Source organism: Cavia porcellus, unplaced genomic scaffold (genome assembly GCF_034190915.1).
Source record: "Cavia porcellus strain 051 isolate PalLab524CR breed Dunkin Hartley unplaced genomic scaffold, mCavPor4.1 scaffold_19, whole genome shotgun sequence".
Lineage (NCBI taxonomy): Eukaryota > Metazoa > Chordata > Mammalia > Rodentia > Caviidae > Cavia > Cavia porcellus.
Window position 1 is genome coordinate 25,262,790 of NW_026947502.1, and position 15,813 is coordinate 25,278,602.

The window sequence follows — 15,813 nt, forward strand, 5'->3', positions numbered from 1 at the left end:
TGTGTAGTAGACATTTAGGATATAGTGTTATCTGTCCAAGTGTTATCTGTCCAACTGTTAAGTGAGTAAACTTTAACTCCTGCACCTTGTAAATAACTATTAGTATCACTTAAGATGGTTCATTTTGATTATACCTATTTGAATTTTTTAGTTTAACAGGTAGCATTCATAAGCATAATCCTACTTTGTATTTCAGTAGCCATATCTACCTAAAGTAATTTTTGATATGTAATATTCTTATCCTTGAACTTTTTTCTATTATCAGAATCTAACTTTGTCTGCATTATTTCTTTGTGAATATCTGTGTCACTTAATTATTTGTCTAGATCAGTATCATTATCTACTGTCTTGTACTTGGTGAATATGTAGCATGGTATTCCAACTCTAAAATAACTTTCTAAAACAACAAATTTATCATTTGCAAATAAAATTTATTTTATGGTTGATAGTATTTTAAATTCTGCTTTTCTTTCTTAGTAGTGCATAGATATTTTAGAAAATCAGTGGCATTTTAGGTCTGATGAAATATGGCAGATAGTAAAGGTTTGATATTGTGAATTGAAGCTGTATTTAGTGCTACACTAAAGTGCGTCGTACTTCCATAACTTAAGAAACCAATTTATTCTCAACTAAGTTATCCTCCTTAGATAACTTAGTTTTACATTTTCAGAATTTTTGGCCATCTGCAGGGTACACCATTCTTTTGATCTTTTCTTGCCTTTCTCCCCCACTGTTTATGGTAGCTTTCAATAAGACCATCTTCATCGTTTTGTTTTATAATCACATAGATACAAGAATTGCCTGGTAATTTTAAAAGATCAGGCTATGGACTTTGCTGAAATGGATGTGATAGTGGCATGTTAATTAATTGATTCTTTTTAGAATAAAAGATTTCTCTAACCTTTCTGGGACTTGGTTTTAGTTTCAGTTGTGTTTCAAGAAGCTAGTGATCTCTAGAGGAACAAACACTAACCTCTTTTGAATCAAGTGGATATGGTAAAACAGTGAAAACAGCTTGTGCATTAGAGTCAAGACAGACCTGGATTTCAGTCTTGACTCTACCATTTACCTGATTCATGTGTGACCTTTAAGAAACTCTTAGTACTCAAGACTTCTAATATTGTTGATAATGCAGTTAATATCATTACCATGTTTACTGCTGTGAGCTGCAGGCCTCTGAAATCTAACCTAGTCCTGGCATAATTCATCAAATGCTTCCACTGTATAATAACCCTAATTTTTTAGAGAGTAAGATGAAAGTACAAAGATCATAAAGATATATTTACATGCTTTTTTTAACATTACAAATCTTAAGGCAATAACTAGTTTGGAATTGAATTCCTGCAAAAGAATGCAAATATTCCAGTGGATTCAAATTCTTTTCTGTATTTAAAAAAGTAAAAATTCTTAATCATTTTTCTTTAGGGTATAATTAAAAGGCAGTGAGGCTGGCCCTGGTACAGAGTACACAGATGCAGTTCTACTGTCTTTGGCAGATAAGATTCTTCTTGTGAATGTTCTCTTTATTGCATCCATAAATATTCTATTGTCAAAACATGACTTACTGTTTATTAGCATCACTGACAAGATAGTCCCTGATAATGGCAGCATTCATATTACCCTTAGATCCTGTCACTTTTGACTTTGCAATTTCAAGAGCATTGAATTGGGTAATTACTTAAGCTATTTCTAAGTCTATTGATCCTCATTCTTAAACAACTGAGTGAACTTTGATTGACAGTTCTGCTTGGTGATTGATGATTTTGGAAAATCATCAAATCTGCCATCTTTAGACAGGAGAAAACTCGCTAGCTATCAGCTCTGATCATGTTGCCCTTTAGAACACAATGCATTGACTACCCAACGTGAGCAAAGCACTGAGGAAAATGAATGGATACACCCCCTGCCATTAGAAAGTTAGTCTAAGAGAAAGTAAGGTGAGCCAAATATGAATGCTTACTATGCAACTGTAACGGTTACTTTAGTTTCAGAGAGACTTCACTCCAGGTTATATCTCTCTTTTTGAAGGTTATTTACTGTTTATTTGCTGTGTGTTTCTCATATGAAAAATAAATATGATACTACCATTTTCAACTGTGAGAATTAGCTTTGCAAGTAGTACACATTGTATAAAAGTCTCTACATCTTTATGTTTTCTTGCCTGATTTATAGTTGGCAAAACCTCTCAATCCTCTGATTTTTAAGGCAATCCTGAAAGTTAGTCAGAGCGTAGGTTTCATCCTTACTTGGGAGAGGGTAGCTGAGGTTCAAACAGGCTGAGGGTATTATTATTCAGGCTCATTCAGCTGTTTGAATGATGTAGGCAGCCAGGAGCGCAGGTTTCCTGACTTGTATTCAGGTGTGTTTCTTACCCTCTTAGACACATACATGAATAACTAAAACTCAGAATTAGGCATTTCAGTGCCATTGTACAGAGCCAACCTAACAGAATTCTGAATTTGGAGATAATGAGACAGAACATAGTCAGTGTTCACTGTGGCATGAATGGAGCCATGTTTGAGTGTTACAGTTCTCAAGAAGACACGAGCTGCACTATAGGGAACAGCTGTAACAGAGAACACATTTCTATGATAAAGTAAGAAAAGAGAGTCTGTGCATACCAAACAGGTAGCTTAGGACCCACATCACACTAGATATTATTTAGGCCTTCTATTCTTGTTTATAAATTGCTCAACTTTTATTCTCAGAATTTTAGCTGTTCGGGTGATAATATGACACACTATAAAATAATGGTTTTTGGAGTCAAACCTCAATTCAGATCTTAACACTATCAACCTATATCTGTGTAATCTTGCTTAGGCAAGTAACTTAAATTCTCTGAGCTTCTCTTATTTCTATAAAAGAGAAATAATAAATAATACTTAAAAGTGTAATTGTTTAGATTAGGTGAAATAACCTGAAAAATGCCTTCTACATAGGCACTTGAGAAATTAGTTCTTTTAAACTATCCTTCAGCACTTGAGGATATGCAGTCCTCTGTATTTTCCTAACTGTGTTCTGATCTAAGATTTCCAGCCGGGCTCATTGTTTCTTAGAATTGAATAATTCCTTCTTTCTTGATAGCCTGTTATGGGTCTTTTATAATTATTTTATTATAAAATAACACTAAGTAAAAAGAAATTCTCAAGTTATAACCAAAATGTAAAACGGGTCAGTTTTAATTTTCCACTAAGACTTTAATAGTAAAAGAGTTCTTGTTTTAATTATAAAATTCATTCTTCCATTCCATAACTAGAATATGTATAAGGAAAAGTAATTGCACTGGTTAATAATGGATTATCATTTATAACAATGAAAGCCATTCTATAGGAATATTCAAATCATATTTCTTCATAAGTAGAAATTAATGCCATTTTAGTTTGGTGTTATTTTGTGACTAATTTTGTATTGGTAAGACAAATATATTTTCCCAGATTCCTTAACTTCTATTACTTATATCCTTTTAAAAAAACTTGTGAAAATAGATGCTGTGAAATTCATGCTAAAAAATCACACGGTAAGTCTTAATTCCTTAATTAATGCCTAGAATTTTCTGGATAGTTTAGGTCAACTATTAGTAACTGTGGATGCTCTTTTGCTTTCATTAGAGTGAACACTTTCCCTTTCTTGGCATCAATGACAGTTACAGTCTCCATGACTTCAGGTGCCGAACAACCTTCTACACAGCCCTCACTCGCCTTCTGATGGTAGATCTAGGTAAGGTTAAGAATTTAAGCTCAATTAATAAAGGATCAGCAGTATACACAGTCTGCCCCAGAAAATGTATACACACTTCAGGAAAAGAAAAACTTACATAAATATCTTTATACTAATTTATTGAGACATCATAATACTAATACAAGTTACCTTTGACCTCTGCAATTACAAGAGGTGCTCAAAATGGTGGCCATTAACTTCCAGACATTAATACAACAAATTGCTGCTTGGGTAACCCTGGTCATTGATATTGCTACAGGTGCATTTTCATTTTCTTCTCTATGGGCCAGCAGTGTGGTGAGTTTTCTGCAAAATATGACATCCTCTAGAGTCCCCTCATATAACAGTAACACCATGTGTTGAAACAACGTCATACTGTTTTCCTTCTCCTGAAATGTGTATACATTTTTTTGGTGGACTCTGTATTTGTTTGAATAAACAAGTGCGATACTAGTAGGGTATTTGATGTAACTTATTAGAAATGGTTATCTTTCAAATGCTCCATACCTTTCATGTGAGAATTTATTTGTTTGCACCAGTGGTGGTGAACCTGTGGCACACAGGCTACAGCAGACTGTTGTATCATCAAAAGGTCTATGAGGTTTACTATCACTGTCCTACAGGGATTAGAAAATTATGGACTAGCCACCTACTTAATGGAATGGTTTATAGTCATTAAAAATGATGATTTGTATATCCACAAAATAGTTAAGACAGTTACACTACTAACTGCCATTAGTTCATTGAAAGGAAAAATTTGTGCTAGATTGTTTGATGAGTTTTTCGTGCTTGTATCTTGTAATATGAGCACCTACTTTGAAGATAACAATGCACAAGGTGCTAACCATTGTGACTGTCCTATAATCTTGTTTTGAAATTTTGTACCATTGTTTTTATTGGGGTTTTTTTCATTTAAAATAAAAAATGATTTGAAGACAGGACCATGCATAAAATTTTTTGTGATAGTATGAAGTGAAAAAGCAAGTATTGTACTGTTTAACTGGTATGATTACATATACTGGAAGAAAATGCATAAAAAGGCTTTCATGAATTTGTTCAAAAGTACTAAGCATAGCCATTTTTGGAAAACAATATGGACGTTACTCAAAAAATTAAACTAGAACCTACTATATAACCCAACAGTCCCACTACTGGTTATATACCAAGGGAAATGAAATTAATGTATTGGAGAGACATCCACAGTCACATGTTCATTGCAGCACTATTCACAATAGCTATGAAAAGAAACAACCTAAGCCAGCGATTTAGCTCAGTGGCACAAAAGTCTGCTTGGCAAGTACGAGGTCATGAGTTCAATCCCCAATATGAAAAAGAAAAGAAAGAAAGAAACAACCTAAATGTCATCAAATGATAAATGGATAAAGAAATTGTGGTTATATATATATGCAATAGAATGCTCTTCAGCTTAAAACAAAGAAACTAGCAGGCTTGGTTGGCCATGCCTATTATTCCAGTACTCTAGGAGGCTGGGACAGGAGAATCACAAGTTTGAGCTCAACCTAGGCAACCTAGCAAGCCTCTGTTTCAAAACAAAAATTGCTGGGGATGTAGCTCAGTGTGAATACCCTGAGTTCTATCTGTAGTACCACCCTAACCTACCTCCTCAAAAAACACCAAGGAAATCCTGCTAGCCATAACAACAACATGATTGAACCTGGAGGATATTGTATTAATGAAATAAGCTAAGCACATAAAATGAAGAATCTAAAAACACTGATCTCATAGAATTAGACTAACATGATGGTTACCAAGAACTGAGCACTTGGGGATGCAGTGTAAAATGATACTGGCCAAAGCTTTGATACAAAATTTCAGTAGGTAGGAGGTATAAAGTTCTTTTGTATAACCTAGTAGCTATAATTAATAACATGTTGTATTCTTAGAAAAAAGTGAATGTTAAGTATTCTCACCACAGAAATGCTAACTATGAAATAAAGCACAGTTAATTTCTTAAATTTAATCATTTTATATTTATGTACTGAAAAGTTGTATGTGGTAAATACATACAATGTTATCTGTCAGTTTAAAAAATAATAGCTGAAGCATACTGAATTTTGACTTTGTGAGGTAAGTTATAGTTAATTTTTCCCACTTCTGGTTCTTTGCACTCTTCTTAAATATGTTAACTTTTATAATGGTAATAAATCCACTTATTTCTAATTTTCTTAAAAATCGTTTTAACTGACATATAAAAGTTATACATATTTAATAAGGTACCATGTAATGTTTCAAGACATGTTTAGATAATGTGTTAATTACATGAAATGTGTCTTTTGGGAGCAGGGAGTTGTTGAAAATCAAGGCCATGATCTTGTGCATGCTAGGCAGACTCTCTGTCCCTGAGTTACATCCCTAGCCCAATGTTAAATGTATTTGTCACCTCATATATATCATTTCTTTATGATAAAAACTCTGAAAATCCTTTCTTCTAGCTTTCAATATGTACAGTACATCTTGGTTACCTATAGTCACCCACTGTGCCATGGTAGTACACTGGAATTTTGAACTCCCATCCAACTGTAAGTAGGAATAAGAAATCCTGGTATGCCACTGCACAGTGGGGTGACTGTACAACCTTCCTCCATCCCACCACATACTCCCCAACTCTCCTTCTTCATATAACCACCAATCTACTCTCCAGTACATCACATCAGTTGTTGAGACTCTAATATGAGTGAGACCATGAAGCATTTGTCTTCCTGTGTCTGGCTTATTTCACTTAACACAGTGATCTCCAGCTCCATCCATGTTGTTATAAATGATAGAATTTCATTCTTTTTTTACAGCTGAATAATACTTAAATTTTTTCACATTTTCTTTATCCATTTATCAGCTGATGGACACTTAGGTTTTTATCACATCTTTTCTGTTGTGAATTGTGGTACAGTAAACGTGGAAGCACAAGTGTCTCTTCAACTTATTGATTTCATTGCCTTTGGATATTTAACCAGTAGTGGGATTTCTGAATTATATGGTAGGGTTTTGTTTTTTGTTTTTTTTTTTTTTTTTTTTGAGGAACATTTATACTGTTTCTACCAATAGTCTGCAAGAATCCCCCTTTTTTCCACATCCAGCATTTATCTTTAGTCTTTCTGGTAACAGCATTTCTTAATATGGTGAGGTTCTGTTTCATTGTAGTTTTCATTTGTATGTCTTCTTTTTAGAAATGTCTGTTTAGATCTGTTTCTCATTTTTTAAATCAGGTTTGTTTGATTGGCTTTGCTGTTGAGTTTTTAGAGTTCCTTATGTATTCTGGATATCAACTCTTCTTCAGATGAGTAGTTTGCAAATATTTTCTTCCATCCTGTAGGTTATCTCAGCATTCTGCTTTGTTATATAGAAACTTTTTAGTTTGAGGTAATCCTACTTCTCTGTTTTTGCTTTTGTTTCCTGTGCTCTTGAAATCTTGTTCAGAAAATTCTTGCTTGCTTTTCATTTATTTTACTGTAAATCTAGAGTTAATGAGAAATAGCTATAGCTAAACAGAACCTTAGGATAGACCCTTGAGGCTTTTTATGTAACCATGTTATTCTGGATTCCCATTTTCCACATTTCAATTCCACAGGTTAGATCAGTAGTTGTAGATACATGAGATGATTCAATCAGTGACAGAGTCGTCCTTAGTGAATATAATACCGCTGATATTTTTTCTTTTGAAATTTATTGATTAATCTGTCACTTTAAATGCAAAGTTTTAAAATGTGATCATGCACAAGGAAAGAGATAAATAATTTTATTTTTCACATAAAAGGCACTGAACCTTGAAATGGAAAAATGAATAAACTTCTCAGTGTCCTACATCCATATTATTTTCATGAATTTCAGCAAAGTAAGTCACCAGAAAGACAAACAGCCAAAAAGTTGAGAGAAATGCAACTAGAATGATTAAAAAGATTAGTGGGATTGATTTCTAAGAAAAGATTAAAAGAAGTTATATGTATAACTTGGCTAAGTGACAAGTAGGGCTAGAGGCAAAGAGAACTGTCTATAAATATTTGAAGAGTGTAAACCAGGCTTGCAAAACCCAGTCACCCGCTTACCTTAGGCAAATGGGAGATCTAACTGAGTGATAGCTTTTCGTACTGCACATTGGCCTGTTTACCTTTGGATGCTGCCTTGGAAAGAAGAGGAGCAGCCCCAGACTCTGTCATTGTCCTCAGCAGTCATTTATTGGACATAGTATGCTGAACTCTGAGCCCAAGACCAGGAGGAATCCAGGCATACTTGGTCCTGGCCTCAAGGAGCTTGCTTTTCTTGTTTTCTCATTGTCCAAGCATTTAAAAAAGATTGTAAGCTCTTGTCTAGACTTCATTTATCTTACAGCCCTTAAAAATACCATTTTCACACACTGAAAGAAATGAGAGAAATATCTGGAGATTTTCTAGAAATAACATCACATTACTCACATCTTTAGAACCTTGAAATAGAATAGATCAGGATTTCCTTTTTCATGTGGTTGCGCGCAAAAAAGAGCCCCACCTATCTGTAGTAGCTTTAAACAAAGGATAGACTCTGAACACTGTGTGGACTCTCTTCCACGGCCTACTTGCAGTTATCATTGCATTAGTAATTGATATTCATTTTTATACCCAGAAAGACCACATTGCTTACTTTCTAGAGGAAAATTTGCTTTTATTTCGTATTGCTTAATGTAATAGGTGAGGTATAAGAAACTGAAGTAAACACATATAATTTGAATAACTAATAGAATTTTGTTTCCTGGATTAGATTCCTCTGAATTATTACTCATAACAATATAAATTGATATATTTTGATTCAAAGGGTTTTTTTTAAATAAAAAGTAAATTTTTTTAGATATCTTTACTGAAACAGAGACTAAGATAGAAGTGCCTGGTGCATGATAAGTCTCAATATAAATCAGTTTTATCTGGATTATAGATGAAATTAAAGTACTTGCTTTGGCAGCACATGTACTAAAGTTGGAATGATACAGAGAAGATTAGCGTGACCCCTGTGCAAGGATGGCATGCAAAAAAGAAAGAAACATTAGAAGCTACAGCAACTATTCATGGAACTTTCATACTTCTTGAAAAGAGGCTCACGGGCTGGGGATTTAGCTCAGCAGAGTAAGCGCCTTCCTTGCAAGTGTGCGGTCGTGAGTTCAATCCCTGGTACCGATAAAAATGAAAAAGACAAAAAAAAAAGAAAGAAAGAAAGAAAAGAGGCTTTCCTTACTTTTTACAAGGTTTTTACTTCTTTAAAGTAAGTACTATAAACATTAAGTGATAATTTCTGATACAGATTACCAGAGTGTCTTTCTATTGTTAGAAACCAGAGTTACTTTTCCCAAATCATGTTGAGAACTTTTGGGGTGACACTGCCTTTTCCTAATTTTCTACTACCAAGCTCAGTGTCTCTGCATTGTAAATGCTCTCTAAATGCTTGTTGAATGAATGACAAACAACTATACAGTAACCAAAATGCCATCATCATGACTTTTAAAATCAGCTCTTCCTATCAGAGTCTTTTCTGGAAAGTATCTTTGATCATTGATCTCTCTAACACAAAATATAGCAAGTGGCTGGTTACATTCAGAAGTATTTGGCTACATGTGGCCACTCATGTGTGCTATTAGTCCTCTGTTACTACCTCTTCAAAGTGTTGCTAGGTTATAGATGATGGTCTGCTTAGTATTGGTTGAACATAATTTCTACTATTTGAAGCCGTATCACAAGGTAGATTGACGGAAATGTCACTGTCAGAATTTCTGTGTGTAGGGCTTGATAGTTTTCTATTGTGTGATAGTTTTCTATTACTGTCATGGAAATGGAAGAAAAGGTAATGTCAAGAGCAGCACAGATCCATGTATTAAACAAAAAAAGTAAAAACACTAGGTAATGAAAACTATTCTCAAATTTAAAATTTGAGAGCAAACTTTTTATACCACTAATTTGAGGTGTGGGCAAGAATAAAAAAAGAAAAGAGAGAACTGCTTGCATTTGATGTGATTCTTGAATTGAAATATGAAGCATATTCTAATAGAATCCTACAAAATTGAATTTGTGATATATAGATATGTATATGTATGGTATGCATATTGGAGAGATTAGGAAAGGGGAAAGAAGGATGTCATATTAATTGGTATTTACTTTGAAATGCATTTTGTTTTCTAGTCAGTAATTCATACTTTGTATGAATTTAATTAGATGTTATATGCCCCAGGTTGTATTTCAGATGAAAATGGGGAGTGAGGCAATAGTTGTACTATTTTATCAGACTGCTTTAGCTAAAATTGACAAAGTGTTCACTTGTAAGAAGAACAGAATTGAAATCATTTCATCATTGGAATGATGATTCAAAACATGTAAGAGATGTTTGGCTATGTTCTTTGTAGTCTAAGAAATTAGTGCAGAAATGGGTGACCAACCATATGTATGTTCATGTTAGCCCTTCCAAGAATCACTTAAGGCTCCCTGGGTTATTTTAAAATTAACTTTGTCGATCTAATAAACTAAAGGAAGGAGTATTACCCGAGCCAGTAAATGGAGAACCTCTAGGGAGCTATTCAATATAAAATACTTGAATAAATAAAAACCTGTTTTGTTGAATTCAAATGAAGGTGAATTCAGTTGACAAATATCAAAGAGGGTAGGTGTGAAAACAGAGCTTTTTGTTTTGTGGAGAGCTAGATATTATTAGTTGTAAATTATTTGCTTACACCTCTCAAATTGCTTGGTGTCACCAATAGTTATTTTTCCTTCTTATCCTGAACTACTCAGATGAGAATCTTGTGGATAAAATTTGAGTGAGCATTGAATTCATTGAGTATTTAAACTCTTAACCAATATTTTTAATAGAGAAATACTTACATTAAAATGGTGTTTATGAAAATGGTGTTATGGATCCCTATACTTTTGTGTTTTGTAACTAGCACCTAAAGATAGTGATAGATTAAATTTGAGAAATTTTAAATAACAAGTAAATGATTTAAATATAAAGGGAAGAATATTCTAAAAATAGCTGCTAATGGTAGAATTAAAATTTTTCTTCATTAATAGTAGCTATCTTGTTTTTTACAAATTTATAGTTTGAAAACTGCTTTTAGGTATATACTATCCTATTTGATTCTCACAACAGGCTGCATTTTATAAATATTAGCCTGTTTAGCTATTAGAAAACTGAGGTCAACATAATTAGATAAATTGTCCAAGATCAGTCATGTGACTGGTATCCCCCGGACCACATATTTTCACTCACTTTTGCTAAACTGTGCTTTGCTTTATACCTTTTCAATAAGAAATCTGACCTCATTTTTATTTGAATTGTTTAGACCAAATGATTTAGGGCTTGGGACAGTGAAAAGAAAAGTGAAAGGACTATTTTCTAAGCTTCTATGAAATAAATGAAAAGATTTGTGTTTATTATTTTTCCTATATAAGTTTATTTCGGGTTTATAGTCAATGAAAATAAGATTTAATTTTTAAAACTTATTCTTATGTCTAATAATTGGACAAAGCATATTTCTCATGGATTAAGGACATAGAGGCAGATAACCCAGGAAGATTTAGCAAGTGAGGGGCATGATCAGAAATAGCTAACATCCTGATAGATAGAAAAATACATCAAATATCACCTGTGTCCATGACTTGGCAGACACTGTGGAAAATAGATGGGGGGCAGTAAGGGGTAAAGAAGCAGCTGGAAATACTTAGAATCTATAATGAGATAATTAAGACTAATTAGATGGCCCTGTAGGCAGAAAGCTGTCCATTAAATCTAGATCCAGTTTTAATAACTTAACTGGTTTTGAGAGTAGAGAGTCCAGAACACCCCAGGGACTGAGGGGTTTCAGAGGTGAAACTTTAAGGTAAGTTTCTTAGAAAAGTAATAGCAGTGGTCTACACTGGACACTATCCTTCTTCTAGGAAGTAGTCTACACTAGCCTTCTTCTAGGAATTAAAGTAAACATCATAGGGAATTTCAGGGAACCTCAGTTTTTCTCATCCATTAAATGGAGATACCTACCTTGAAGAGTTGTTACATGATTTAAATATGAAAAAGTATATGAAAGACCTTATATCATATTACCTAACATGTTTATAGGTTCCAGCCAATAGAATGTGAACATTTTTAAGGTATCATTATTCTGCCTACTAACCTGACATATCACTTATGCTTAAATATTCCACACAATATTTACCATATAATCAATCTTCAGTAAAAGTTGGCTATTACCATTTATAACTATGTAGTTGTTTTTGTTACTTGATTCTCCTTGTCTGCTTCCCCAGATCCCCTGTAATCCAGCTGTTGTTTGAATTCAGAAATAAATTTTATTGTTTTATACATTTAAAGGGGGAGACAGAAGAGCAAACCAGATTTATTTATTGAGGTGTCTTTGTTTTTTTCAGAATCTCACGCCATAAATTTTGCCCTTTTAAATATACAGTTCAGTGGATTTTATTATATTCAGAATATTCACCAGGTTTCCTTCTGCTCATCACCTGACAACTACTCATTTTCTGGGTAACAAGGTCTTCCTATATAGTTCAAACTGGTCTTCAACTCACTATGTAGACCGTGCTGGCCTTGAACTCATGGCAGTCCTTCTGCCTCAGCTTCCCAAGCCCTGGGATTAAAAGCATGTGCTACTGCACCTGGCTATATGTTGCTTTTTTTTGTTTTGTTTTTTTGTCTTAGTGAGACAGGGTCTCGCTATGCAGTTCAAACTGGCCTTGAGCTCACTTTGTAGCCTAGGCTGGCCTCAAACTTGCAACGATTCTCCTGCCTCAGCCTCCAAGTGCTGGGATTACAGGCATGAGCCACAATATCCAGCCATATGTTGCTTTTATGTCTAGCTTCTTTCACTTAACATGTTTTCAAGTCTCATATTTAGCATGTTTTGGTACTTTGTTCTTTTATGGCTAAATATTTCATTGTATGTATGTACACAATTTATTTATGTATTCATCCCTAGATTAGCACTTTGATTTCTGTTACTTCTACCTTTTGCCCATTATGAAATAATATACTCCTAATAAACATTTGGTTGTGGATGTGTGCTTTTACTTCTCTTGGAGTGAAATTGCTGAGTCTAATAACAACTTTTTAATAACTGCCAAACTTTCCACAGTGTCTCTACCATATTATGTTGTCAGTACTCCCTTACATCCCACCATATGAGGTTCTAAATTGTACAAAATAATAAGTGAAATGTTCTACAAATACCTGATAGTCATCTCTAGAGGAAAAATATTTGTAACTTTATAAAAATAATCACTTCCCCTTCAATCTTTGCATCAGAAACTCAGTAGAGGTGTTTAACTTTGCATTTTTACGTAAAGCCAAGCAATTTATTATTTTTCTTTATGTATGACTAAGAATGTGATGTTATGTTAATATTTATTTTTTAATGAAATATTAGTTTGTAAATTAGTGCTTCACCTTCAAATCAAATTGGTTTCTGTGCCTTTGTCTTGTTAGGAAAAAAACCGAGCAGTGTCAGTTATTATTCATAAAATTATCACATATAAATTTTGCATGCTAAATATATGACTTCATATTTAAATAAGAAGTTGTAAAATAGCTCATATTTTCTTCTTTTGTATCAGAAATAGTAAATGATACCACCGTACTAACACATAAGAAAAAATCTTTAATATATTTTGTATAAAATCATTTAAATGGTATAAACATAAATGATCAGGTCCCCAGCTTAGGCAAAAAAATTATATAAAATTTATATATATATATATATATATAATTATATATATTCAATAACAGAGGAGCTGTGCTAACTGAAACAAACATTTTTCAGTAGTAATATACTAGTATCTGACATTTGTTAGCCTTAAACCCAAGTGGTTACCTAGGAATTCCATTTTTCTCACCAGGAATTAACTTCTGTTCCTCAGTCACTCCACAAGTATTTCTATAATGTCAGGTTCTATTCTAACATTAAAATACACTTGTGATCAGAATAGACCCAAGTGTTTTCTCCAGGAGGCTTCTGTTTAGTAGAGAAGGCAAACAGTAATCGTGTAAACATCTAAGTTGGTAGTCATGGCAAGTTCTATAAGAAAAGTAAAGCAGATTGTGGGGTTGGAGACTGATGGGGAAGGAGCTCTGCATAATGCTTTAGATAAATTGGTCAGGGAAGGTCTTTCTGTGCAAATACATCCAAATAAAATTGCTCCTCGCATTCCTATCTTTCATAGTGCCTTATCTCTGTATTCCCAGCATTCATTTGCCTCAAAATCTGACAGAAGAAAGAGGTGGAATCAGGCAGTTTTTTTAATCTGAAGCTCAGAAAATGAAGAGTTGAAATACAAAGTTCTGAATTTGTCCTTGTTCTGGAAAAACATCTTTATCTTGGAAAAATAAACACTGAATAGGAAAAGCTTTGCTCACAAAAGAAGGGTACCAGGCTGGCAATCTTGTTGTACTTTATTTGATTACCATAATCACCTCTCTTTATATCCATGTTAAACTCAAGACAACAAAACTGCTAATGGCTGTCATTTATGAAGTGCCAACAAAGAGAATTACAGATGTTTTGTCATTTAATTCTCACAGCTAAAGTTTATAAAGTAACTATTATATTTCCTAATTACAAATGAGGACAGGAAGGCCTGCATGCCAGACAACTGTCAGTAGCAAAGCCAAGATTTAAGCTTAGATAAACTTAATTTAGGGTCTCTGTTCTTTCCAGCATCTACAGCTCTCCTCACTTGACACTATTATCAAAAATAATTCCACAGTTAGAAAAACAGTAATCCAGAGCTGGTCGTGGTGGCGCATGCCTATTATCCCCGCACTCGGAGGCTGAGGCAGGAGGTTGGTTAAGAGTTAGAGACCAGCTTGGGCTACACAAAGTAAACTCAAGGCCAGCCTGAACTACGTAGTGAGACCCTGTCTCAAAAAACCACAAGAAAAAAAGAGAATAAAGAAAAAGAAACAATAATCCTTCATTTTAGAGTATCGTAAAGTAAGATTGTGTAGTTTAAATATAATGTACATATATATTCCATGTTTAAGATTTGGTATTATTTATTTTGGTTATTTACTGTATTTTATGTCAGGTATTAAGAAAAGGATTTTTTATTCTAAAGAGTTTTTTTTAAAAAAACAAGGATTTTTAAAATTACCTTTATTGAACAACTATTTTTCAGTTAAATACATAATATAACGCCAGGTACTGTTTTTAGTGCTAATACTAGAACCACCACTATTTATTGACCATCTTCTATTTATCATGTGTTACAACATTTAATCTTTACAGTAACTCTCAATGATAGATATTTTTATCCTTATTTTATAGGTGAGGAAGCAGACTCAGACTGATTAGTAAAATATCCATAGTTAAAACAGTGTATATTGGAGGAAGCGGGGGCTCTTAACTGCAGAGCCCTGCGTCATTCTATTTCACAGAGGAACACAAAGATGCAGTCTCAGTTCTTCAGAAGCTACATCCAAGATACTATAAATGTAGGCTAATTAATAATTTACATGTGTACATTATAAATCTATGTGGGTGTGTATTGTGTGTATATGTTGCTGAGAATTGGACCCAGGTCTTATGCATGCTAGACAAGTGTTCTATCACTGTACTTAACCTCCAGCCAAATAGGGACTGTAACCCTCATCAAATGGCGGCACTTGTGGTCCTGATAATGGTATTATTAGATCTGTGTTTAAATACCTGGAATTCAAGACAATCTGATACTAAAGAGTCAGGCATGGGGCTAAGGGGGTAGCTCACTGGTAGAGTGTAAAGTGTGTGCTCAGCCTTGAATTCAAGGACAAGCAAAAGAAATAAGCAAATGGAGAAGGTACTTGCAAAGGGACTAGGATGTAGCAAAGGGAGGGTTTAGCTCAGATGCTGGGAACCTGAAAAATGAGCAAAACTTCCATATAGGTCACATGTTACCACCAGCTGGCAGAGAAAGGTGTGTCTGAAAGAACTAATTTGGTAACAGTTGATTTGGCCTTGCTCTTCTCACCCAGGACCTTAACCCTTCTCTGGACAGACTTTTTGGCGTCTCTTTGTTAACAAAGCTAAATACCTGACTCTGTTGGTCCTGAGATAAAATACGTGAAGTTAAAAAGAGAAAT

The 15,813-nt window shown here is 33.9% G+C and overlaps 1 protein-coding gene and 1 non-coding gene across 10 annotated transcripts in view; both read left to right on the top strand.

The window, feature by feature from the left end:
* Ranbp17 (RAN binding protein 17) overlaps positions 1–15,813 on the top strand; it is a 353,366-nt gene that overhangs the window by 256,423 nt on the left and 81,130 nt on the right. For 8 of the 9 annotated variants that reach the window (XR_010041092.1, XR_010041091.1, XR_010041093.1 and 5 more), the window contains 2 exons: positions 3,454–3,517; positions 3,609–3,717. Coding sequence is in view for 6 of the 9 variants with exons in the window: in XM_063230765.1 (XP_063086835.1) it covers positions 3,454–3,517; positions 3,609–3,717 (173 nt within the window). In the remaining 3 variants the exon portion in view is untranslated. The remainder of the gene's footprint in view (positions 1–3,453; positions 3,518–3,608; positions 3,718–15,813) is intronic. The other variant, XM_063230771.1, reaches the window with a different exon arrangement.
* On the top strand, positions 8,649–8,755 carry LOC111757837 (U6 spliceosomal RNA). The gene has a single exon (XR_002792103.1). It is a non-coding gene; the product is annotated as a U6 spliceosomal RNA (small nuclear RNA).